The sequence below is a fragment of the Taudactylus pleione genome, unplaced genomic scaffold (genome assembly GCF_031769625.1).
Source record: "Taudactylus pleione unplaced genomic scaffold, aTauple2 ptg000571l, whole genome shotgun sequence".
Taxonomy (NCBI): domain Eukaryota; kingdom Metazoa; phylum Chordata; class Amphibia; order Anura; family Myobatrachidae; genus Taudactylus; species Taudactylus pleione.
Window position 1 is genome coordinate 11,070,418 of NW_028284973.1, and position 26,096 is coordinate 11,096,513.

Here is a 26,096-nt window from a genome sequence, read left to right on the forward strand (position 1 = left end):
AGGGTCTCGTCAACCATAAGCCCCAGGGAGCTTCCTGCTCTGTTTGAGCACGAAGCTCCCCACTGACATCACTGATGATATCAGTGGGGCTGCCCCCAAACGGCAAGCGTTCCGACAGGAACGCCTGTTTGGCCGGGCACGCCCCCGGCCCGCCCAGCAAATGGAGCGAGCTGTCACTCAACAGCGACAGCTCGCCCCGTCTGCCACGAGACCCCTAACGACAGATCACCCGTCGTTAGCCTGGTTTCGCGCATGCGCACGACGGAGCCGCCTCCGTCATGCGCACTGGAGCAACATCGACCTGGTTGCGAGCTTGTTGAGCTAACGACCGGGTCTGAATAAGCTCCCATGTCTGAAAACCCAGGTCAGACCCAGTTTTTTGGTGGAAAAGAGGTATTATATAGGTGCCCCTTCAAGCATTTTTGGAAGACCAAATTAATTAGTTCTGTAGATGAGTAAAACAAATGTATCTGTGAAGATTACTGAAGTTAATTCTACGGGGGAGATTTATCCAATCTTGTAGAGCAATAAAGTGTAGATGTTGCTCATAGCAACCAATCAGTTTCTGTCATTTGTCTAGCGCTGCCTGTTAGAGCTGAATGGATGGTACTTTGGGGGAGATGTATCAATTTTGGAGACTGGGAAAGTTGAGTAGTTGCCCAAAGTAACCAACCAGCTTCTGACATTTCAAATACTGTACTAGATACATTGACAGTTAGGAGCTGATTTATCGCTTTGGGTAACTTCTCCGAATTATCACTCTCCAAGGCTTGATAAGCATCTCCCCCTATCTCCAAAATTTGATACATCTTCCCATAAATTTGATTAAAAAGCAAAACAAATACAGCTTGCTTCCTGATAGTCTCTGGAGATGACCATGCGGCTTTGTTGTCCACATAAAGGAAACACCTGCGACTCTTTCCGGACAATGCAGCACCTCGTAGCTGGAAGAGCATTTTTGCCTTCTGAAAAATAACTAGCGCTAGCTGAGACGCTGCGATCCCGCGGACGAGGAGGGTGAGCCACGGCATGTTCCTGACGTGGGGGCCTGCCGTTTAGAAAATGCCTAGTTGCTAAGAGACCTTTAAATATTTAGAGAACTTGGGCAGCAGCCAAAAACATTTTTAAAAATCCATATTGGGAGATGGTGTAAATAATGGGTGATACGCGATACTTATAGCCCTGGCCGGTAGCTACAGACGGTTGTTTATTCCACATCGTCTGCCACTTGTGCTCGGAAAATATGTTTGCAGCTTCATTTGAATGGCAGTCGTTACGGGTGACCTGGATTTCCCACAACCCTCTCTGTGCGAGTGACTCATAGAGGAATGCGACTAAACTTTTACTTTACCGGCAAAATGCTTTCGGAATTTTAGAGAACGCACAAAGCAATGAAATAACTGACACAACGTACACTTTTCGTTTTTATTTTCTTTCGCCATGAGATTTGCACGATATTATTTTATTCTGTAGGATCAAAGATGGCCTCTTCACTGTGCATTGGAGAGGCAATGTAAAAAAGTCATTTCTTACATACATAACCCATAGGCTGGCAAATCATGTATGTAAGGACAATCATCTCACTTAGGACATGATTCTGAGTTGGGTATAATAAAGCAACAAGTAACTGCACCTGGACAAACCATGCCACAATACAAGGGAGGGCAAATACATACATTGTTTTTACATGCAGGGTAAATACTGGCTGCTTTTGCATGTAGCCCACAAATGCTGGACAGCTTTATTTTTTACACTGCAATTTAGATTTCAGTTTGCACACGCAGCCTGGGCAAAAAACTATTGCAGCATCGGCAGAATTGAGCTCTCAGATTTACCCATTGAAGAACAGAAGGAACATTATTAAGAGTACTTTGTTGCCTATCATTTTGTAAAGTAATCTTCGTGTGTGATCAGTTCGTCTTCTTTCTCTGTCTTGCCCATGATCTAATAAAGAACAAAGGGGCATATTTTACTGCAGGTGAGAATTTCTATACAACTCATTTTTGGTTCGCCTGATACATCAAAAGTGTTACCGTTGGCTGTAACCTTGCAGCCAGTAATCCTGCCAGCGGTAAATTCCCAGACCTCTGTACAGGGAAGAGGGAACCTATTTAACTAGTATTGCATACCCCTGACATACCCGTCTCGTTACTTAGGGGTTAATCCTGTTAGCCGCGATGATCTCGCTGGTGCGAGTCATCGCGGCAGTGGCCGCACTTTACGGCAGCCCGGATTTGCCTAATATTACTCGCAGCCCCATAGGCCTCAGAGCAAAATTATGCGAATTCAGGCTCAGGTTGGGTAGCGAAGGGTGCGATATGCGCTGTCGTTGCCGGCGTTTAAATGCCGTTGCAACAGCGGATTGCCCCCTTCGCACCTAATAGGATTGACCTCTTAGAATGGTGGCAAAAGAAAAACAGTGTTTAGCAAAATATTTTATAGTATATATAGTTTATTTATAGTTTTTTTTTACTTAGTATTACTTAATTCACTTTTTAAATGAATAAAACCTTTTTTTTCAGCTAGATATATATTTTTTCACATTTTTTTTTTAAACAATTTTTTATTGAGACATCATAGAACAAATATTAACAAATATAATATAAAAAAAAATATATATATAGCAAATGCAATATACAATAAATTAATAAATGTGGCCACATTAGAAAATTACACATAGACAAGAATAGATAATATTGATAGTGTGAGAATAACTCACGTGATATACACATTGTAACATACAGGCTGTCAACATATAAATAAAATAAATAAAACTAATGAAAAAGGAAAAGAGCAAAAAAATAAACAAAAATCAGTAGCAACCATGATTCTGAAAACACTATAATAGGAGCCTTGGGAATGAATCTATTGAATTCCTTATCGATTAAGTTAAGTTAAGGAAATAGGTCGGTCTTGTGTCATTAACCTGGTAAGATACCACGTGGTATTATTAAAGCTATAATGGATCTGTTTCCTAGTTGTGAGTAGGAGACTATCTATATACGACTCCCATGCCAAAAAGAAACGTTCCAAGTATTTTTCTTTATATAGAAGTGTCTCCACCCAGTCCAAAATATAGTTTGTTCAGGAATAGAGGTATTTGGGGGTGTACTGTCTATCCGGGATGTAGTTTGGAAGCCGATGGTCTAAATCCCGACCGCCGGCTTCCAGTCGTTCTAATCCCGGCGTGGTACTAATGACAGGCGTCTAAATCTAGACGCCTGTCATTGACCAAATGGCGGAAGACCGATGCCCGGCATCCCGATCGAAGGGATGCCGGGCGTGGTAGGTTTAGGGCTCCCGGGGGAACTTAGGGTTAAGCACCCCCCTGGGAGGTTAGGGTTAGGCTAGGGGGAGGGAGGGTTAGGGTTAGGCACCCCCGGGGGGGATTTAGGGTTAGGCACCCCCCCGGAGGACTTAGGTTTAGGCGGCGGGGAAGGGGGGGTTAGGTTTAGGCACTTGGGAAGGGAGGTTAGGGTTAGGCACCCCTAAGGAGGGTTAGGTGACATCACACGGGGGCGGGGCAACAATTGCAGGTGATTACAGCAATGCCTGGAGCATCCTGAGGATGCTCTGGGGAGCTATAAGGGCAATGATTTTGCTACATAGATTCTGGGTTCAGGGTGCCATTCTATGCACCCTGCTAGCCAGATGAGGAGAGCAGAAAAAACATCCGAGGGCCAGACCAAATGATTCCAGGTGCCTTATACGGCCCCCGGGCCTGAGGTTCCCCATCCCTGCTATAAGTTATCTTTTACCACAGTGACTCAGTATTGCCAGAGTATCTTCATAAGACTGGAAATTTTTATATTTTTTGTTTAATTACAGCGATCATTTTTTTTTATCACCTATAATACGTGGCTATAACAAAAAACAAACGAAAGGGTTCTAATGATAAATAGTCCCTTAAATAATCAGATTAAACCTAGCTATCCCTTCTATAGATAGTAGAACACACATATAGACTATGGTAGAAATTGATTTCAATATTTCGCTGCCCTATTTGTGTCACCCGTTGCCAAGGCTACCAGTTCTGTCCCAGCCTCATGACCTGTGAATAATGTAAAATCACAGCACAATTTATAATCGAAGCAAATGCGTGGTGAAATTTCATGGTTAACTAAAAAAAAAACATAATGATAAAATCATGGCTGGCATGTGAATATGCAAATTCCCAGTACACACTTTCCTCCATTCCCCCAACTCTTTGTATGGCTAATGCAATTGCAATTCCTCTCCGCAATTCTTTTCTTCCTGAAGCATGCAATTACTCTCACTTCCCTGTGTAATAAAACAAATATAATTAATACCTGCCTAATAATTATAGCTGTTAAATTGGTGCACTTGAAGTAACAGCGCTGTAGTTATTGTTTGGGAAACATACGGTCCCTGAAACCTTGCTTTGAACAGCCAGGGACTTAAAGGAGGAAGAATGGAATGTTGGAGACAGAAAAGGATACATTTTATCAGTGAGCCTGATTTAAAAAAAAAAAAAAAAGAGGAGTTTTGGTATTAAAAATTGTTATATTTCATTGAAAACAGTGGTTAACAAACTTTTTTTCAAGCCAAAGTAATTACCGAGCAGTCCCTAACATTATAGTGCTCTTGCCATTACAATGAGCAGATCAGATTATGACACAGTACAGTGCCCTCCAGTTCATATTCTGCCACGTTACGCTGGCCTCCAGTTCATATTGTGCCAGATTACACTGGCCTCCGGTTCATATTGTGCCAGATTACACTGGCCTGGAGTTCATATTGTGCCAGATTACACTGGCCTCCGGTTCATATTGTGCCAGATTACGCTGGCCTCCAGTTCATATTGTGCCAGATTACACGGGCCTCCGGTTCATATTGTGCCAGAATACACTGGCCCCTGGTTCATATTGTGCCAGATTACACTGGCCTCCGGTTCATATTGTGCCAGATTACACTGGCCTGGAGTTCATATTGTGCCAGATTACACTGGTCTCCGGTTCATATTGTGCCAGATTACACTGGCCTCCGGTTCATATTGTGCCAGATTATGATAGCCTCCAGTTCATATTGTGCCAGATTACACGGGCCTCCGGTTCATATTGTGCCAGAATACACTGGCCTCCGGTTCATATTGTGCTAGATTACACTGGCCTCCAGTTCATATTGTGCCAGATTAGACTGGCCTACAGTTCATATTGTGCCATGTTACACTGGCCTCCAGTTCATATTGTGCCACATTACACTGGCCTCCAGTTCATATTGTGCCAGATTACACTGGCCTGGAATTCATATTGTGCCATGTTACACTGGCCTCCAGTTCATATTGTGCCACATTACACTGGCCTCCAGTTCATATTGTGCCACATTACACTGGCCTCCAGTTCATATTGTGCCAGATTACACTGGCGTCCTTGCCATTATAACATCCACTATGCACACACTTCTCACTGAAAATGTAATGTCACACAATTAGGCTGGGCAATGGATCATACCCAATTACTTAGCAGGCAAATCTGGGACCTTGTTATGCATGCTTATAACCTGGGTCCATGCTCCCTTACGTCTCTGGGACTCATACTAATGGCAACTCTTGCACCTAATATAGTTATGCCCGGGGCCGGTGCAAGGGTTCTGGGCGGTCTAGGCAACATTTCACCCACCACCCTTGCTCCTTCCAGTTAATAATATACCACACATCAGTATCAAAAATGTATAATATACCATATAGTAATGGCCCAACTGATACGCCCATGCTGATACGCCCATGCTGTTGCCTGTTCTTCCTACCTGTCTAGTCACAAGTGCTGTTAATTCTGATTCCATGGTGCAGCTGACATCCGTGAGGGTGGAACAGAACAGCACTGCATGAAGTCTCGTTAAAGCAGGGATGGATAAAGACTTTGGGGTGCCCTGGGATCTAAAATTAAGGTGTCATCATTCACAAATAAGAAAGAGAAAAACTGTGCTATTCTTACCAGTGCCCCCTCCGTCTCTCTCCGATTGCCCCTCCATCTCTCCTATTGCCCCCTCTGTCTCTCATTGCAGCCCCCTCCATGGGTCTCTAGTCTTCCTTTGCAGCCCCCTCCATGTGTCTCTAGTCTTCCTTTGCAGCGCCCTCCATGTGTCTCTAGTCTTCCTTTGCAGCCCCCTCCATGTGTTTCCCTTTGCAGTCCCCTCCATGTGTCTCCTAGCTCCCTTTTTAGGTCTCCCAAACTCCCCGGAGAGGAATCCCGACTCCTGCCCATGCAATTTCTTAGCCACCTGAGAGCCGTCATTATGAGCGCAGGTTGTGTTCAAGCTGACGCGTTTTGCAGTGAACTGATTCAATAATCATTAGGGAAGTGGAGGGGATACGAGAGGGTGACTAGCTCTCTTGGGAGTATGGGAGAGACTTTCAGACAATCAAGGAGAATAGGCAAACATAAATAGCACAGTATTTGTACTGTATATGCCAGTTGTCTATAGCTAAGGATTAGTGCAGTGTCTTTTCCATGACCCGTGTTCCCACCAACAGCTACAATTATTATTCCACTACTTTACATATCTTCTTTTCCCAAGATCTTAGACTGTGAACTAGTTTGTTCGGAATCCTCTTTACCCTCTGCATCATATCATTGTATGCTATATTGTTATTTATTTCACGATTCGCTAAGTGCCGAGTATGATGCTAAAAAAGAACTGAGTTGCTTCAAAAACGTTCTGCCTTTGCTACTACCAAGGGGTCTACCCCCGCAGGTTCCCACTGTGAATTAGCTCAAAATAGATAAGAACAGGTAGTGTCAAATGGCGCTCCTTCTTCTGGAAATCACAAAAAGCGATCACTTAGGCGCTAAGGCTGATGGAAACGAGCATAGGAAACCCAAATGGTGGCTCTGAGGGTTACATTGGATGGAGTGATGTCCCACTTCCTTAGGATAAAAGTTTTATTTCTTACTCAGGAAAAATATCCCAAATAATTCCACATAGATTAGGGTAGATAAGATTTCCTTTTCAATTCCCAGACATCTGTAGCCGCCCTCAGATCCACCATTTGGGTTTCTTTTGCATGTTTCTATCAGCCTTAGCGCCTAAGTGAACAATTTTTGTGATTTCCAATATTTAATTTTCAGGAACTGGGTGAACTGTCCCTGTTTGTTTCCATGGCAGCTTGCTTTTGGTTTATGGCGCACTAATTGGTATCTGCTTTTTCATATTATTGCTCCTTCTTTTGGGGCTAACAATTGGTATGTTGTCAGTGTATGAGGAGAACATCAATGCAAAATGACCAAATAAACTAATAATGAATAATACGTCACTTATGTAGGTGTAGAGTCCATTTCTTTTTCAACTATTTCTTATCCTTGCCCCAGTTTCACTCAGATTGATGGGTATGGAAAAAATGGAAAATGGGAATGGAGGAAGGTACAATGTTTAGTAGGGTCCTTTCTTTTATATGGTTATAAAAGTTAGTAATAATACTGTTCTGTTATCATAACCGAACTCCAGTATGTACCATATATATTCAATATATAAATAAATGACTCACATCTTACTTTAGTGCACATATATCACGGTTATTTTTATTCCCCTTGGGTGGAGTACTTCTCCATAATATACGAAGTCCATAATATAAATATTAGGCTTTATGCCGTAAGTAGTGAACAGAGAGTAAAAAAAAACATAATGGGGGTCATTCAGACCCACTCGCGAGCGGCAGTCCGCTCGCAAGTGGGTCGATGTTCCCCACTGCGCATGCGCACGACGGAGGGAGCTCCATCGTGCGCATGCGCGAGACCCGACGAGCGAAGGACTTTCCTTCGCTCGGAGTGTCTCATCAAAGGGGGCGTGCTGTCGATGGTGACTGACAGCACGCCCCCTTTGGTGGGCGTGCCAGGGGCGTGCCTGCCAGACGGAGGCATTCCCAAGGAAACGCCTATCGTCTGAAGCCGGCCCCACTGACATCACTAGTGATGTTAGTGGGAGTGATTTTGGCTCTGATAGAGCCAAAATCACTCCTGGCCTTGCGGTTGAGAAACCCAACCGCAGGCTTTTACTCGCAGTTCCGATGGTCACGATGGTCAAGACCATCGCGACCATCATTTTGCACGCTTGTATATGCTGTGGGTGGTGACCCACAGCTATACGAGCGTCCAGGAGGACGCTCCATATTAATGGAGGTGGGCCCTGATTCAGAGCGAGTGCTCTGGTCAGAGCGTCCGGCTCTGAATCAGGGCCAATGTCCACAGTTTCAACTCAAATATTTTTATTAGCGAAAAATTTTCAATACAGATCATATATATCAATACAGAAATATACTATACAGAATAAAAATATAGTAGTAATGAACATAATAACAAGTCAATAAAATTGGAGATAAGATAGAAAATAAAATAATATAAAATGAAAATAAAGAGAAAAATAGTAGCACATACACATGACAATCACTAGTAAAGATAAAGAAAATGTCCACAGTTTCAAGGCCTGTCTGAATGACCAATCACTAGCCCAAAAAGAAGGAGCGCCATTTGACACTACCTATTCTCAGGGTCGGCTAGGCCAAGCCCCCTAAATAGTGTTACTTGTGGGCGTACCCATATGGCACGCCTCCAGTTAACGTCAAGCTGAGGGCAAGCCCAGCACTACGTCAGTCGCTGGGCTGCCCCCAGCCCTTTTCCTGCACTGAATGGCGCGCAGCATCCATTCCTCTCCTCCAGGGGTTCGGCACCGCCGCACAGTGGCAGCAGTGGAGGTGCCCAGCCTACCGCCCGACCGTAGGACACTTCGCCCCGTGGGTGGAGCAGCGGGGCAGTGCCCAAAAAACTGGACTATCCCGCTGAAATTGGGAATGGTTGGGAGGGGTGCGCCCTCTATGGGACAGCGCCCCTGTTTGACTGGTCGAACATGCCTGCCTATTCTTATCTATTTTGAATCTGAAATTGTCTGTTCCTTTTATATCTGTTATCAGGTTATTCACAACATTTGATAAATTCTGTATACGGTATTAGAGACTAGTCACATGAAGCAGACTCAGCCAGGCAAAGTAAAACATACTGTTTAGTGGTTGTAGAGTTCTTAAGTCACTTCCTTGTTGTGTGGGAGGTCGTGGCACTTTCTCTTTGTGGTTAATCATTGTGTGAACCCCTACAGAATATCAGCAATGTAACCATAGGTCCGAGGTTTTCTTTACAGTACAAAGAGCCGCCAGGATGTGTCTGGGAGCGGTGTTCAGCTTCTAAACACTTGTACAAATGAGCCTATTGAGTGGAACTATCGAGATGTGAATATACTCTGATTTGTAGAACCCACCTGCCTGACACATTATACTCACTAGTTGTTTATTAGGTTTTTAGACAACTCCGAATGGGACCAGATTGGCAAATGTGTCAGCTTTGCCTTTGTTTATTTTGAGGACGTTGTATGGGATTTCTGAAAGATTTTTATTTTAGAATTCTCAAATTAATTCACGTTTTTATACGGACTAGGATGACCTACGGTTAGATTTATAAAAGGGCGCTTTTTATCGCGCTTTGCAGAGTTGTTTTTTTTTTAAGTTGCAATGGTTTCAAGCTAATGTTAGTGGGAGTAGTCGGATCAGGGCGGATCACTAATGGGGTTTATTTTATCTGAATTTTTAAATGGTAAAATATTGGGAAGTATGGTGATAAATTAAGCTTTGGCTGAACGATTGTCTCAGTAGCTGGAATTTTTGCCATGGGTATACTGAAAGCTACACTGCCAGCTGATTAGTTGAACAAGTCAGGTGATCGCTTTAAAATAGCTAGGGAGGAGTGAGTGAGCAGGTGGACCAATCAGAAAACTGCAAGCTTCTGATTGGTCCTCCTGCTCAAACCCCACCTCCGCGGGATCATACAGCCTGGATGAGACAAGCCAGGGAGAAAGGAGATTCAGTAAATAGCTCACTGGGTACGGTGATAAATATTATATTATTATAGCCACTCTGTGTATTGCCGTGTGCAGAAGTACTGTATGGCGTTTCTTTAATATGTAAAGAAATACCTTTGCAATGCATTTGTAGACACGTGCATACACCTCTTTGGGCCTGATTCCGAGTAAAAGGCAAGCGGCAGTAGCTAGTTATCATTAGCAAAATGTGCATGTGTTGCAAGTCTGCATACACATCTTTAAGAACTAACGAGCCTCAGTCGTTTATATGTAGCAGATGAATAGACGTTACTGGTTGGCAATGGAGGCGTATGCACATGAAAGAACAGTTCCCTGGGCATGTAGGGTATGCAAAGTAGTGGCATATCCTGCTAATATTCACTCTGCCCTTAGGAGGCACCTACACAAGCTGGAGGTGCACCTACGTCTACGTAGAAGCAGAAAACTCAGAAAAGGCGCTGTGAAATTGTTGCATCAAAGTCCAACTTTCTACCACCCTAGGGGAACCCCCTTTTAGTAACTTAAACGTTTCAGTTTTTTCTCCCATAATACAGCTTCGTTAGGCCTCATCTGTGGTATATATTAATTACGAGTCACTTTAGATTGCATTGCACGATGTGGGCCTAGAAACACGCTTGTTCGCTAAAGTACAACGTGAAGGTGCAAAATGGGACGCGGCAGATGTATAGGATAAGGCCACAGAGATGGTGCAAAATATACGCCCTTTTGCAAGTAATATGGAATTCACTCATTGTAATCTTTCATTGGAACCCTAAGCGATGTTTCCTCTCTTCCGTTGACTGTGATAACCGCTGTCATCTCTTTCCCAGGTACCGGGAGAAAATGAGAAACACTGGAAGCCCATCCTGATTGTTGTCACAGAGAAGGACCTGCTAATGTATGACAGTATGCCACGCATGACGGATGCATGGTCCAGCCCTGTGCACACGTACCCCCTCATAGCCACCAGGTAGGTGTTTAGCATTTATCTCATGTTTAATAGTGGTGTACACAGTCCTAGTACAGGCATCCAGCACACGACAGGCAGCAAGTGGTTCTACTTCTAGCAGTAAATGCCATTGCGCCTGATTGAGAATTGCGTGACTTTTGCAGATCACGCGTCTGCGGCTTTTTGCTAATACCGCTACAAGTGCTTCACTTATGTACATCCGTGCGTATGAGTGTGCAAGGACTGAGATGCTTCTACAGGCGCTGCAATCGTGCTTGGTGCGTCTTTAGACACCATCATCGGTCGCACCATAGAAACTTCTATCAGCCCCTATGCTAGGTACAGAATTTCCATATGAGTGCGGCCCCCTATGTGAGCGATTAAGCGGCTGTATAAGCAAACACGTCAGTGACACGCCCGTGATACTCACATAAGGCAGGCCATCTCCGTGCATCTGAGTAGCCACCCCCCCCCCAGTCCCCACATGGGAATACCCAATTCATTTCCGATACAATGTTGCGTGTGGGCGGCTGAAATCACATAGACTAATGTGCAAAATTATACTAATGTTGTAGCCGGCTGGAAATGTAACGAGACGCCCGCCGGTGGCTGCGCAGAGCCAGAGAAGTGCGTTCACATACACAGCTGCCATCGCAGACCATTTGAACGTCACCCATCTCAGTAAACCTATGGTCACGCAGAATGTCCGCCTAAACTGAGACGTCAGAACCATTTGATCTGCGTACGGGATCACAGAGGCAGGCTACGCCACGCCACGAAAATGGCCGAGACACACCTGCATTTTTTTGCTGCCACTCCCCATTACCTCGTCCAAATGGTCCCCGACTGTCAATCACTTTGCAACGTGATTCTCACAGCGAGCGGCATCGTAAAGGTACCTTGGCGGGTGCGCTGTGCTACCGTGATGAGTGCGCAGTTGGCCAATAATCACTCACAATTGGGACGAATGTGCAATGCGACTTATAGTGTTCACTCTAGGTCCGGCGGCAGGCAGGGCACCGGACCGAGAGCAAGGGCACAAAAGGGGGCGTGGTCAATAAAAAGGGGGCGTGTCTTTATGACGCATCCCCTTTTCGTCACTCTTGGGGGCATGCCCGGCACTTACGGACATGCCGGGTAGCCCCCAAGCGCCGCGGTCACTGTGAGTGCCCGGCATCCGTTCACCAGCGGTGAACGCTGCTCTGCCGTTTTACCCACCCGCGGGACACTGCGGTCCGCGGGTGGAGGACAGGACCCGCAGGTGCTTTCTGCCCTTCAGAAATAGGGCAGGGTGCGGCGCCCCGCTGAAACAGCCTTAGCGGGAGCGCTAGACTTAGATACATGCACAGTAAAAAGAAAAACCCGCATAGCTGTGCCCAGCATAATTGTGTTGCTCCAGATGAAGGCAAAACATATACAGGGTTATTCACAAACATGATTTTTCCACTTACCCACTGTATAAAGCTCCTACACAAAATGCAGCCTCAGTGATAATATAAAATGACAAAACATATTCCCATGTAGTGAATCTGCGACGATACAGAGAGTCGTAACGCTCACTTCTATTTTATACCTTCAGTGCAAATTACAACTTGAGAAGAAATTAGATGACATTGGTTTTTTTATATTTCTTTCTTAAAAGGTGAGGATATGCAGCCATGTAACTCTATATGTGATGGGTAAAAGTCACGTGACTGGCGTATGACGCTCTGATTAGTATAAACCTCCAAAGATATTCTGTAGTACATGGTAGTGGTACATCTAGCTTCAGTGTTTGATGCCATGTTACATCTTCAATCTGCAATCAGTGAAGACGTGCCCAAATTGGCGCACAATTTGAAGTACCCCAGTTCGGTGTCCAAAAACCATGTTTTCAGCGCAATTGTCAGCAAGTTCTTTATTAAAAAAACAAAAGAAAAACATTTTAAACAATTCGTTTGATTCATTAAAAAAGCATTTACATTTTTTTTCATACCACAAACACTCCCCTGTTTGTATTGCGTAGTTTGATGTTCGCACAATTAAACACCGACCAAAATGTATCATATCTTAGCCAGTTTGCACACATGAAGAAACACTACGGGTTACATTTACACACCGTGCTTTGCTTTTTATTATCATTGCCGGTTTCAATTTTGGGCACAAACTAGCAGAGGTGCAGCAGCACTTTAGTAAATTCACCCGACACGTTTATGGTTTGTGCCGTGCTGCAGACCCACCCTGTATGGCAGCTTTAGCAACATAAATTGTATAAATACAGACTGAAATGACTGTGTCAGATTCTCTGAGAATGAGGAACAGAAATCCTGGACGTGCCTGGGTAACCTTCCCTGCTGTTTCCATGACGGGTAACAATAGGTCAGGGCAAACCTCAGTGCGTCTGGCTTTCCTCTTACAGGGTTTTTCCACCTCTCAATGACTGATTAATTGACTTGTACCTTCCTTCAGTGGTTTTTTATATCCATGTATTTATCTAATCACAGTCACTTTTGTTTCCCCTTTGCCTTGGGATACGACACTAAGCAGCTCTCTGGATACGGTTGTACCCCGTGCAGCAGGTGTTGTATCTATGGCAACGGAACTACACAATACTTACCTCAATATTTAAAAGTACTATACAAGCTTATAAACTAGTACTCTTCTGGTTTAATCCCTCCTGATCACCAGTGTGGAGTGTTCACTAATCACCCATGGTGGGTATTTGATGAATAGTGTAGCAGTTATCTGAGAATCTTCCACCTGTAACAGTATAATTCACTCTCTATGGTCATACAATGAGTGATAATACGAAACCCCTGGACAGCAATGGTCTGGAGGTGTCGTGTTGGAATATGTGTGTACTATTGGCGGTGGTATGGCAGAGTGTAGGTACACACCAGCAGATGCCCTGAGTCATTGAACAGCCCAGCACTTACCAGTGGGATGGTTTATTCAGCAGTAATGGGATAAGTACAGCCGTGCTCACAGTTATGCATATACAGACCGCTGACTGTATGTGGGTAGCAGTGCAGGATACAAGCGGTATGTTGTAGCAGGATAGAACACGCTGTAATTGCAGGGTCTCTCTGAAGCTAAGCGGGGCACATCCATGTCACACTAGCACAGTGACGAGATAGCTCCGCCCATGAGCTGAAGTGCGGGCGGTTGCCATCTTGGTTAGGGATTGAAGCTTCCCTAAAGGAGCCAATATGGAGTATGCACAATTGCACTTTCCAGCTTCAACAATAAGCTGGTTGATGTCTAACTCACTGATGACACTGCTATGCCCCCACTCACATTAAGGGCCATATTCAATTAGAGGCAAAAAGTCAGAGGTCGGACTTTTCACCGTCATCGCAGGTTTTCCTGGGGATAAAGTATCGGGCGCGTGCCCGCGTATCCCCGTATTCAATTAGGAATCGGCGAAAACGGGACCCGGCAGAAAGGTAAGTAGCGAAAAGTCCTGTCAGTTTTTGGGGAAATCAGCCTGTCACCCCCCCAAGATGGTCTGACATGGGGGATCACTGTGGGTACCCACGAAAAGCCCTGCTAAAGGTATTTAGGGTTTTTATATGGTCTCTGCAGGTGCTTTAATGCGTTTTTCAGCAAGTGGTGAAGAATAGCATTTAGCAACATTTTTTTGGAAAAAATAACTAGTCCCATCAAATTTGGGGTACTTGAAAATGGGTGCAAGCATATTTTTAAGTCCCTAAAGTGATTTTTTTTTAAATCATGAAAAATCCACCTGCCGCAACCAACCGCTTTCTAAAAAACACCTGCCGCATACTTGGGGACCCCCCTTAGTCTATTTTGCCAGTTTTTTTAGTTTGTCCCCTAATTTATTTATTTTTTTCGCCCCCAAAAGGAAAGTACATTTTTTCGGGTATATCATGTAGAACTTTTTTTTTTTTACACAGAATACCTTTAGGGGACATTGCAAGGTGTGCAGGGTACTTTGTTTTACTTTGTTCCCTAAAACCCCAATTCTGCACTTTTTCTCGCCACCTATCTATGGTGAAAAGTTATCCCCGTTTTTTGTCAAAGACTTTTGGCACCTGTGAAAAGTCTTTGAAATTGAATATGGGGACAAGTGAAAGTGGCAAAATCCCAAGATAACAGGTTTTCGCAGTCTAATTGAATATGGCCTAAGGGCCTGATTCAGACCGCTGTCCGCTCGCAAGTGGGTCGATGTTCTGGACTGAGCATGCGCACGACGGAGGGAGCTCTGTCGTGCGCATGCGCCAGACGCGACAAGCGAAGGAAAGTCCTTCGCTCGTTGTGTCCAATCAAAGGGGGCGTGCTGTCAATGTTGATTGACAGCACGCCCCCTTTGGTAGGCGTGCCGGGGGCGTGCCTCCCTGACGGGGGCGTTCCCACGGGAACGCCTCCCGTCAGAAGCCGGCCCACTGACATCACTAGTGATGTCAGTGGGAGTGATTTTGGCTCTGATAGAGCCAAAATCACTCCGGAGCTTGCAGTTGAAAACCTCAACCGCAGGCTCCGGCTCGCAAATTCGATGGTCGCGATGGTCTCGACCATCGCGGCCATCAAAATGCACGCTCGTATAGCCTGTGGGTGGTGACCCACAGCTATACGAGCGTCCAGAAGGACGCTCCATTTTCATGGAGGCCGGCCCTCATTCAGAGCGTGCGCTCTGCTCAGGGCGCACGGCTCTGAATGAGGGCCTAAGCTCTTTAGGGCTCACAGCAGGTACCCTGGATATAAATGGTGGTTCTCCAGTGCAGCTTTGTTTATTACACAAGTTTTGAAATAAGTATAATCCTTTTTTTCTGTCTATAGGGCGTTATTGCTCCTGATAAGTGAGAGAATTTACACTGTCCTGAGAATTCCACAGATATAATTCAACTCCTGTAAAGCAGAATAATGATAGTGATGATGCGGCTGCAGAGTAGATAGTACATAATACAATACTTACCAGGATGGGCTGCTGAATATGTGTGTGTGTTCATCAAAATGGTTCCATGTGCTGTGTAAATAGACAGGTGCACTTACCTTAGAGAATGAGGTGATACAGTCCATTGACGAGCCCTATAGCGCTGTAATTAGGGGTGGGCGAGCAGTGGCGCCGCCGATGGAGCCGGACCTAGGATGGTGGTGTCAGTATGGGTGGTAACACATCCCCATTTTCGTCACGCTGGGGGCTTGCTCATAGCTTCGGGTGCTGCAGCCCGCAGCGTTGCTCGGTGACACCATCCTAGGGTTTGACACCAAAATAGCAGAACAGCTCTGTTAGTGCCACCTGCTGCGCCATACATCCCAAGAGTACTGCCACTGGCCTAGTTGGTGGCATTGTTGATGCCCAGTGGCACCTGTATTTGGCTTGCAAGGCGCCTGGATCGTGACATCACATGTGAGGGGGGTAAAGGGCAGATACTCACCATGTATCACAAGCCACATGCGCCCCTTCGTTCCCCTCACCTCACGGCCTCAATGCCCCCTGCCCCCTGGCTATGATTCTGCCCCTAGCCATAAGAGGACATTTCATCAGCTGACAAGGAACAGGACAGTTAGAGATGGGGATGAAGTAGAGTAAGGATCTCTTCTCTTATTTAGCACCAGGTTTTCCAGCTTCCTGTATTGTGGTAACAATGGGTGACACCAAACACTCAAAGCGAGAATGCTGTATACAATACCTATATACCATATATAGCATCGTGACTCTTCTGCTTCTCTTTAAAAGAAAGCCATTCATCAAAGCCGATTCAAAACATCCTAAATGTTAGTGCGATAGTTACAGATCTCCATAGCTAGTGGGGCTGAAAATAATACCTAAAAATCCCAAGGTCTTCATTTAACAGTGGCGTAACTAGGGTATTTGGAGCCCAGGGCAAATTTGAAAATGAAGCCCCCCACTATGTGCGCGAGCGGCAAAACAATGGGCGTGGTCACAAGGGGCGTGACCACTGGAAAATGGGGCGTGTCAACCTGACACACACCCCTTTCTTGTCACTGGGAACATTTCTTTCCATTTGCACCTTAATGCAGTGCCCCTTATACAGTGCCCCCTATGCAGTGCCCCTAGTAGTGGTCCCCCTTATATAGTACCCCCAGTATACAATGCCCCCAGTAGTGGTCCCTCTTATGCAGCCCCTGATTAGTTACCCTTATACAGGCCCCCAGTAGTGATCCCCCATATGCAGTGCCCCCTGTAGTAGTCCCCCTTATGCAGCCCGCCATTAGTTCCCCTTATACAGTGCCCCCAGTAGTGATCCCCCATATGCAGCCCCCCAGTAGTGCCCCTTATACAGTGCCCCCAGTAGTTGTCCCCCTTATGCAGGCCCCCAGTAGTTATCCCCAATATGCAGTGCCCCCTGTAGTGGTTCTCCCTTTTCAGTGCCCCCTGTAGTGGTCCCCCCTGTGCAGTGCCCCCGTAGTAAGCACCTTATATAGTACCCCAGTAGGAGTCCCCATTGATGCAGTGCCCCCAATAGTAGCCCCCCCCAGTAGTGGTCCCCCCAGTAGTAGTCCCCAGTAGTGGAACCCGCCTCCCCCTGAAGCAGTGCCCCCAGTAGTAGTCCCCTCCTTAGCGCCCCCCCCCCGATAAATACACACTGAAATGAAACAATAAATAAAGGAAAAATTCTTACCTGAATCCACGCTGCCGTCCGCACGTCAGTCCTTCGGGGCTGGCGCGCTCTGCATTATGGGAGAGACGTCATGACGTCTCTCCCATTACCCACTGCAGGAGCCGGCTCTTGCAGTGGGCACTGCGGCTGCAGCAATCAGTGAGAGTCTGTCTGACTCTCATTGGCTGCTGTTTAACACACACATCGCCGCTAGCGCTGGCAGCGATGTGTGTGTCAGCACAGCCTGAGCCCGCCCACCTCCCACCCTCCTCCTGGCGCTATTGGGCAAGCGCTCAGGGGCAGGGAAGGGGCTGGGAAGCCTAGCGCCGGTCCTGTGTAAATGTGTAGTGCTGACCGCACTCACTGCGGTCGGCGCTACACTGGCTAACTAGGGCGGGCCGGTACCGTCGCTGGTCCCACAGTGCCCAAGGCACATGCCCCGCTCGCCCTGCCCTAGTTACGCCACTGCCATTTAATAACAAGTCTCATGTTTCAAAGTTAGGGGCATAGCGCTCTCGGTCCTATGTGCGAATGCCCCTAGCTGCTCCACAATTAGAGGTATCCCTGCCTCCTTATAAATAGATATAAATAGAGAATAATTATGGTGCGCTCTGGGACAATACTATTCTTTTGTCTAGATGTGTTACTATGTGTATTTTAAGCAGGCTTGCCTACCCTCCCGATTTGGCCGGGAGCCTTCTGATTTTCGGGTGCAGCTTCCAGCCCCCCGGAAAGCAGGCAAGCCTCCCAGAAGCCGGCATCCCTCCCTACCCCCCGTAGAGTTAATATCAAAACCACCGCAGCGGCGGGGGGGCCCGGTGACGCGATTCGCGCTGAATCACGTCATAGTGGCCCCGCCCCCTGCTTCACAATGCCAAAAATAACGGCATTGTGACGAGGGAGCGGGGCCACGATCACACGGCTCCGCCCCCAAATGTGATGTCATGGCCGGGCACGCCCCCCGCTGTTAGCCGACAATCAGCTCCCTCCCGGAAGGAAGGAACTGATTGTCGGCGAGTATGATTTTTAAGTAACTTAAAATATAATCTGTCAGTAGTCCCAATTTATAATCTGTAGGTAGGGTGTTCTTAATATCTCTCCATAAAGTGTATATATAATACCGGTAGTGATAATAGGAATGTCTCTATGTCCCAGGAAGTAAACTCTTAAACATAATGTTCAAGGACAGTTCCCAAATGATACTCCTGAGGTGTCTGTAGGATGGGTGTTCTTATAATATGAGCTGGTTATAACGTGGCCCTCTTCACTCTCCACTCCACCTCAAATATAATACATTCGCACAGTATCAGGAACTAGGCGAACACGATAGTGCAGGATAGGTAAGAAATGTACGTACTTACCAAATGTTGCAATGTGATTCCTGCTGGTACTCCTAGTCCCGATAGTTGTGGAGGTGGTGGTGAGGGTGAATTATAACTGCAAGTTTGGCACTATATAGATAGACACTATGGACTTACGTCTAATTCAACACATTTATTGTTACATAATTATCCTCCCTGACTCATCAGAGTCTAGTTGTCTAAAAAAAAAAGTTCATCTACATCAATAGATATTAGGTTGGCCATAAAAAGTTCCAGGATAAAAGTAAGCAAAAGAAAATGTTGTGTAAATGTCCTGTAAACTCAGGGGCTTGGCCCAACGTGTTTCATCCAAATATAGGACTTTTTCAAGGATCTATGGGCCTGATTCAGAGCTGGACGCTCTGACCAGAGAGCGCACTCTGAATCAGGGCCCTCCTACCAAAAAATGGAGCGGCCTCTTGGACGCTCGCATAGCTGTGGGTTACCACCCACAGCTTATGCGAGCGCCCATGATGATGGTCGCGATGGTCAAGACCATTGCGACCATTGGGCTTGCGACGAGACCCTGCGGTAGGGTCTCGTGGCCGCAAGCCCTGGAGTGATTTTGGCTCTATCAGAGCCAAAATCACTCCCACTGATATCACTAGTGATGTCAGTGGGGCCGGCCCCAGACGGTAGGCGTTCCCAAGGGAACGCCTCCGTCTGGCAGCCACACCCCCGGCACACCCACAAAAGTGGGCGTGCTGTCAGTCACCATCGACAGCACGCCCCCTTTGGTGCGAGACCCGGAGCGACAGCTTGGCTGTCGCTATGCTGGTCTCGCGCATGCGCACGACGGAGCTCCCTCCGTCGTGCGCATGCACATTGGGGCACCATCGACCCGCTTGCGAGCATCCTACGCTCGCGAGCGGGTCTGAATTAGGCCCTATGAACGCCGTCATTTATTCAGCAAATAACCGTAAGCTTACAGATGTGTCCACATGCATACTAATGAGGCAAAAGTACAATGCACGGGCACACTGGCACTGGTACTGGCACTGGCATTTTTACGCCCCTTGAAGGTTTCGAAAAAATATAGAGTTAGAATTTGAATTGTATAAATTGTATGATATGTCACAACCCACAACCCATTCACCATTTGTTTTTCATCTGCTGGAATGGTCGCTGTCTGGCCATGAATAAATCAAACCAACTTCTTTACTGCAATTATTGGGGCGGGATGCAGCAATGTGAGAAATGCGGTCAGACCCCGGAAAATGCAGTTATCGGGTGTTTGACCGTATTTCTCAATAGCAGCAAGCCACGGAGCTTGGATGTGGTGGAAGATGGTATTACCCTATAGAAGCCTATGGGCCTCTATATGGGGTGTGAAATGACACCCGCACCAGATGGACTTCTGACTCATAAACCCAGAAGTCCCTCACTCGCAAAGGACCGCTCTTACCGAGAATTAGCGCCGGCATGCACGCGAAGAGTGGCGGGCCCGAATGCGATGCATCGTGCATCCCACCCACAATGAGATGTATCAAACCGTCTAAAGAGGGCAGGTGAAAGAGTTACCCATAGCAACCAATCAGCTTTAAGTTGTCAATTTATAGAATGTACTATGTAAATGACAGCTCAAAACTGATTGGTTGCTATGGGTAACTTCTCTGTAGAAGGCTTGATACATCTCCCACTGAGTTTATTGATACTATTCCTTGTAAGGCAATGTCACAGTGATCCTGCCATTACTTCCTCCTGCGACAGTGAGTCCTACAGTCTAGCTACCCTTAGGCTGGGTACACACCTGGGCGACTTGCCCGCCGACCCAGATATCTGCAGACCTACTGTAGCGGCCAATACACACTTACCATTCTGCTTCTCGAAAGCTTCTGTAGCCCTGCCCCAGAAATATGACAATAAAAAACATGAATAATACAATATTTCACAGACGATATAGAGCCATATTCAGTTTGAGCGGACCCGCTGTACTTTTTCGCCTCCCAGACTTTCCTGTTGTGCAAGCGGAAAAGTAGCGGGCGCGTCCCCGCCTATCTGAAACAAGCGGAAAGTCATGTCAGATTTGGGGAAATCAGCCTGAGACCCCCTAAAAGATAATCTGACATGGGGGTTCACTATGGTACCCCCCTGATTTGGCTTGCTGAAGGTATTTGGTGTTTTTAAATGGGCCCAATAGCTGCTAAATAGCGTTTTTGTATAAGTGGTGCAGAATAGTATTCTGGAGGGGTTTTTGCAGAAAGTAACTTATCCCAGCAAATTTGGGGTACTTGAAAATGGGGGTCAGCATATTTTAAAGTTGCTAAGTAAAGTTCTAAAAATCGTGAAAAATGCACCTGCAATGTAAAAAACACCTGGGGAATACTTGGGGACCTCCCTGGAGTCTAGTTCGCTAGTTTTTAACTTTGTCCCCCCCAAAAAAAAAATTTTCACCCCCAAAATGAAAGTAATTTTTTGGGGTGTACTTAACTATTTTTTTTAACATTTTTTGACGTAGTTTACCTTTGGTCGACTGTGTGAAGGCTGCACGGGGGTTCCCGCAACGTTGCACCCCAAAACTCCAATTCTGCACTTTTTTCCGCCTGCTATTCATAGGCAAAACTTTTTCGCCTATTACATTGCATTGACTTTCCGCCTAGGCGGAAAATCTTTCAAATTAAATACGGCGATACTTTTCCGCCTGGTGAAATTACATCATCGGCGAAACTTTTTCGCCGATTCCGGCTTTTTGCTCCAATTTGAATACGGGCCATAGTGGGAGAAGATCAAACAGTGACATATCTATAGAGCAGAGTGACAGATAACAATAGCAGATCAGAGCCGCTGACTGTGAGTGGAAGTGAACTGGAGACAAGGATAGTGTACGGTGAGAATCAAGAGGGCGGAGGGCCCTGCCCATCAGAGCTTAAAGTCTAAGGGAGAAGGGTAAACTGGGAGGTGCACTGGGAAGAGATTAGGAGGGAGGACAGGAGTTGTCAATTAAGACTTGTGGTGGGATTTGATAGGCAGGTGTGTTTCCACGTTACGTTTGAAGCCCTGCAGGCTGCTAGAGAGCCTTTTAGGGTAGGGGAGTGAGTTCCAGAGGATGGGAGGGGAGCAGCATGGGGTAAGTCCTGGATGCTAAATTGGGAGGAGGTAATTAGCATGGAGGAGAGGCGAAACCGAGAAAAGGGTGAGGATGAGAAGGGTTGTGGACTAAGGTCAGAGATGCAGGAAGGAGAGAAGCGACTGAGTGCTTTGCAATTGATGGTGAGCAGCTTAAGCTGGTTTCTGCAGGCGGGGAAAGGAAGGCCGTGAAGGAGTTGATAAAGAGAAGAGGTTGAGTCAGTGGTATGAGATAGGAATATGAGCAGCAGCATTGAGGATAGATTAAAGAGGAGACAGTCAGGACAAAGGAAGGCTACAGAGCAATAGGTTGCAATAGTCCAGGTTGGAGAGGTTGAGGGTACAAATTTGGTTGCCTCCAGGATGAGGAAGACTCTGATCGTGGAGATGTTGCGGAGGTGAAAGTGCCAGGATTGTGAGATAGCTACAATGTGGAGGGAGGGGGGGTGGAGTATGATGTAGGAGGTGATTTATGGAGATTTAACGTGCTCATGGAGAGTATTGGTGCTGCCATCTATCCTTTCCTACATATTAAAATTTCTGCTTTTGCACTGTTCGAAGGATGTATTTTCCATTAACGGGAGTATAATGATCCTTTAGCTATGCAGGACAACCCTAACATGTTTATAAATAATTCATTACATTTTAAAAGGGGTTGTACCCTAACCGTATTTTAAACAAGAACACCAACCTGAACCTAAATCCTATCTTAGAAACCCTTTCTGACCAACCAGATGTCCTGTGTAGGACCTCTCCAGTACATCAGACTGTCATCCCACCATCACCTCGGTTTTCCTGTTTGAGGAGCCAAGACATTTTTGAAAAGCTCGAGCCCTCAATGTTTTCTTGTGCCGATAGCACCGATTGGATGCTGCTGTCGTCCAATATGCTCTCAGGACTGTGTTGTCTTGGTGTCAGGCAAATGTCTATCATGTAGTATAGGCTCTTTATGATACTGAATTCATGGCATCAGCAGCCCCTATAGAAACAGGCATGGGATAGTCTGACTGGCCTATAGCGTGGTGTTATCTAGGGCGTGGCTCAATGGGTTCCAATTATTCAATCAGGAATGGTGGGAAGTCCTGTGGAATTTATACCTGACGAACTAAAGAATGTTTTGAGAGCAAATGGTTGAGTGATTCACTAACAGGTAGCTGTCCCTTATATAGTGACCACTCAGTGTGTATTTTTTTTCCAATGGGTGTTTCACTATTTTCTCTTCCTCTAATTTTGTAGGTTTTGTTACTATGAAGTGAGTTTTTTGTCCTGCAGGACTTTAATGCCTCTATCTGTTGCAGGCTGGTCCATTCCGGACCAGGCAAAGGCTCCTCACTCCTGGGCACAGAGTTCTCATTCGCCACACGTACCGGCTCCCGGCAGGGGATCGAGACTCATCTGTTCAGAGTGGAAACCAACAGAGACCTCTCACTGTGGACAAGACAAATAGTGCAGGGCTGCCACAACTCGGCGGAGCTCATTAAAGAGATCATCACGCGTAAGTACCTGCTTTATCCGTCCCAGAATAAGCTATTGTTTCCTGTCCACAGTTGCTAACGGCATAGCTCACATTGGCGCAGTAAGGGATTTAACTTTTTGCGCAATGCGCACTAGCAAATCATCACTCAGCTGCGTAAGTTATCAACGTGGCGTCCCATCAGGCCTAGTGTTGCAACCAGGGTTCATAAAAATTTAGTTTCACCATAAATTAAAAAGTCTACTGAAAAACAATTGAAAAGGCAGATTTTCTCCATTTATAGTATACACAATGCATCGGAGATGGCTGTTTTGTGATCAAAATATCTACAAGAATGCCAGCTATTGATGCTCTGGGGATTAGTGACACTAGTCACTAGTTCTTAGTGAATATACAGCATGAAAAGTGTTTCGGCCCAGAAATACACCAATACACCTTAAACTTTGGAATTGGGCCACTGAAAATAATTGAAAGGGAAATGTGAATTTATGTAGACTTTAGTTCGATGTCTGCTGCCAAAACAAAGGAACATCCATCCATTGAAGTGTAATAACTCTATACTGATGGACAACATGTATAAGGTCCACCATACCTAAAGTGCAAGTTCTGTTTGGGATCAACCTTCCGTGCAAAGCGTTAAATAACTTCTTTAAAACTTCAGGCAGTCTCACACAGGACTCGCCGAAGGCAGAACTCTGCTCCCTATTGCATTTACCCCTCAGTATTCATTGGTGTTCAGTTGGACAACACCCTGCAAATAGCAATGTCCCATCATGAACTCGCATGTACATGCTGTGCACCTAGGAATGCCTGTGACAAGATGGCCGCTGTCACAGAGTGAGTAAATCTAATATCTACAGGTGGACACAACGTCCAAATGCACAATAAGACTTCCGCAATACAAGATCAATGTAGGAAGCTACACATACGGTGACGTAGTAAAAAGGAATGAGCGGGGAGGAAGTAACGAGATAGTATAAACAATGTGTGTGGACATTTTCATATACATGGAAAAGTGGTTATTTTACTTCCTACGTTCCTTGGTGTCCTGCACAAGCTAGAGCAGATGAACATAGTAGGGACATGTACATATGTCTACATGAATTTGTGCGTCTTTTATAACTAGCTGGGATACATCTGCAGCCTTTATTTTTTTACATTGGAGACCATGGTATATGAAGATGTGCTTGGAGGAAATGAGATAGTGCAGGTGCAGAGTGACAGTTGATCCTCTGACTCGCTGCTCTTACGTTGGAGCTCTGCCTGCCCCCACTGGTACATATCAGCCTGTGCCTTCAGATCAGTTCAGTTTTAGGCACTGGAAGACACCCTTAGCAAACTTGCTTAAATAAAAATTTCAAATCAGAGACACCACGGCTTACTTAGCGTGCACCATTTAGACCACCATGGCCTCGATGCACTTCAAAAACCGCCATTGTTTTGCTAGATCGATAAAAATCCCATAGGTAACATAAATTCATTACATGCAGGAGATTCAGAGCAAATCCCTCAATAACAGGAGTTACAAATCTCTTCCAGTACTAATGGAGTCAAAGCTTTTTAGCGGTTCTGTCCGGGGGGTAATTTATAGCGCTGAGCAATTTGATGTGCGCAGGTTATATTCAGAAATGATGGACTTGTCAGAGTCCTACAAGAAAGTAATCATTCATTACTGCTTTCACGCCTAATCCCTTTGCTAAGGTTTGGTTATTAAGCCGTGTGCTAATTAATTGCATGTCTGTCAGAAAGGAAGAATAGACATGAACTATTCTAGTCAAGAGGGTTCAGCATTCGTGTTAACCAGTAATTCCAAGTGTCAGAGTTCTGATGGCTGTAACAGTTCATGCTTATGAATGCTTTCATAAGTGTCTTCCTACAGTGGGGCTTATAAAATACCATGGTGTGAAGATCTGAACGGGAGCTGTAACCTCTATCAACCAATCAGAAATAGTCTTTTAGCAGTATAGTATAGTCAGACTATGGAAGCTAAAATTGGATTGGTTGCTATGGCAGACAGCTAGGGGTGTTGCCCTGGCAACAATTATATTTATACATAGTATAGGGAATAAAAAAAAATATATATAACAAAAACCCCTCCGGTAATTTTCTACATAAAAAGTGTAAATCGTTGGTTTCTACTATAATGCTAGAAATGTTTATTGTGATACTATGGGGGAGGGAATTCAATTAGGTGCAAGTTTGCAAAAGGTGATAAACTGTTCGCCTTCATGCGCGCACCTGAGATACACACAATTAAATCGTTAGCAGAATCATGTAGAAGAGTGTTAGTGGCCCTAAGGAAAGAACTGAATGCTTTTAAAATGTGGCTGATTTGTGCATTTACAAAAAAAAAGTTCAATAATGGAAAAAGCTGTAGAATTTTTTTAATTACAAAGAAATTAAATGTAAAATGCAAAAAAAAAAAAAAAAAAAAAAAAAAAGCTTTGGGGGTAATTGAAGGTGACATTAAAATTTAAAAGAAAAATTTAAAAGCAATATTTTTTTTTAAATAATTTAATTAAATTTGGGGTGTGATATTTAGCTAAAAAGCTTTTAATGGGGTAATTAAAGGCCATTTTTTTCACACCCCAAAAATGTATATTATTGGCCCAATTAAGCTAATTGAAAACTTCCAAATGCCCACTGTAATTAGTCATTAGGGGAGTTCTGAAGCACATTCTGACATTTTTACCTTACAATATTTTTGCTACCTTTTCACCTGCTCAGGGGGGTGCGAACAAAAACTTTAAAATGTTGTGAATTTGCGATGCACCTAATTAAATTCTCCCTTATTTGCCATTTGTATTTTACCCTACTTA

The 26,096-nt window shown here is 45.3% G+C and overlaps 1 protein-coding gene across 1 annotated transcript in view; it reads left to right on the plus strand.

Moving 5' to 3' along the window:
* The window catches only part of SNTB1 (syntrophin beta 1), a 238,188-nt gene that overhangs the window by 206,125 nt on the left and 5,967 nt on the right, over positions 1–26,096 (plus strand). The window contains exons 4-5 of the mRNA XM_088453124.1: positions 10,692–10,831; positions 23,102–23,298. Of these exons, the coding sequence (XP_088309250.1) occupies positions 10,692–10,831; positions 23,102–23,298 (337 nt within the window). The remainder of the gene's footprint in view (positions 1–10,691; positions 10,832–23,101; positions 23,299–26,096) is intronic.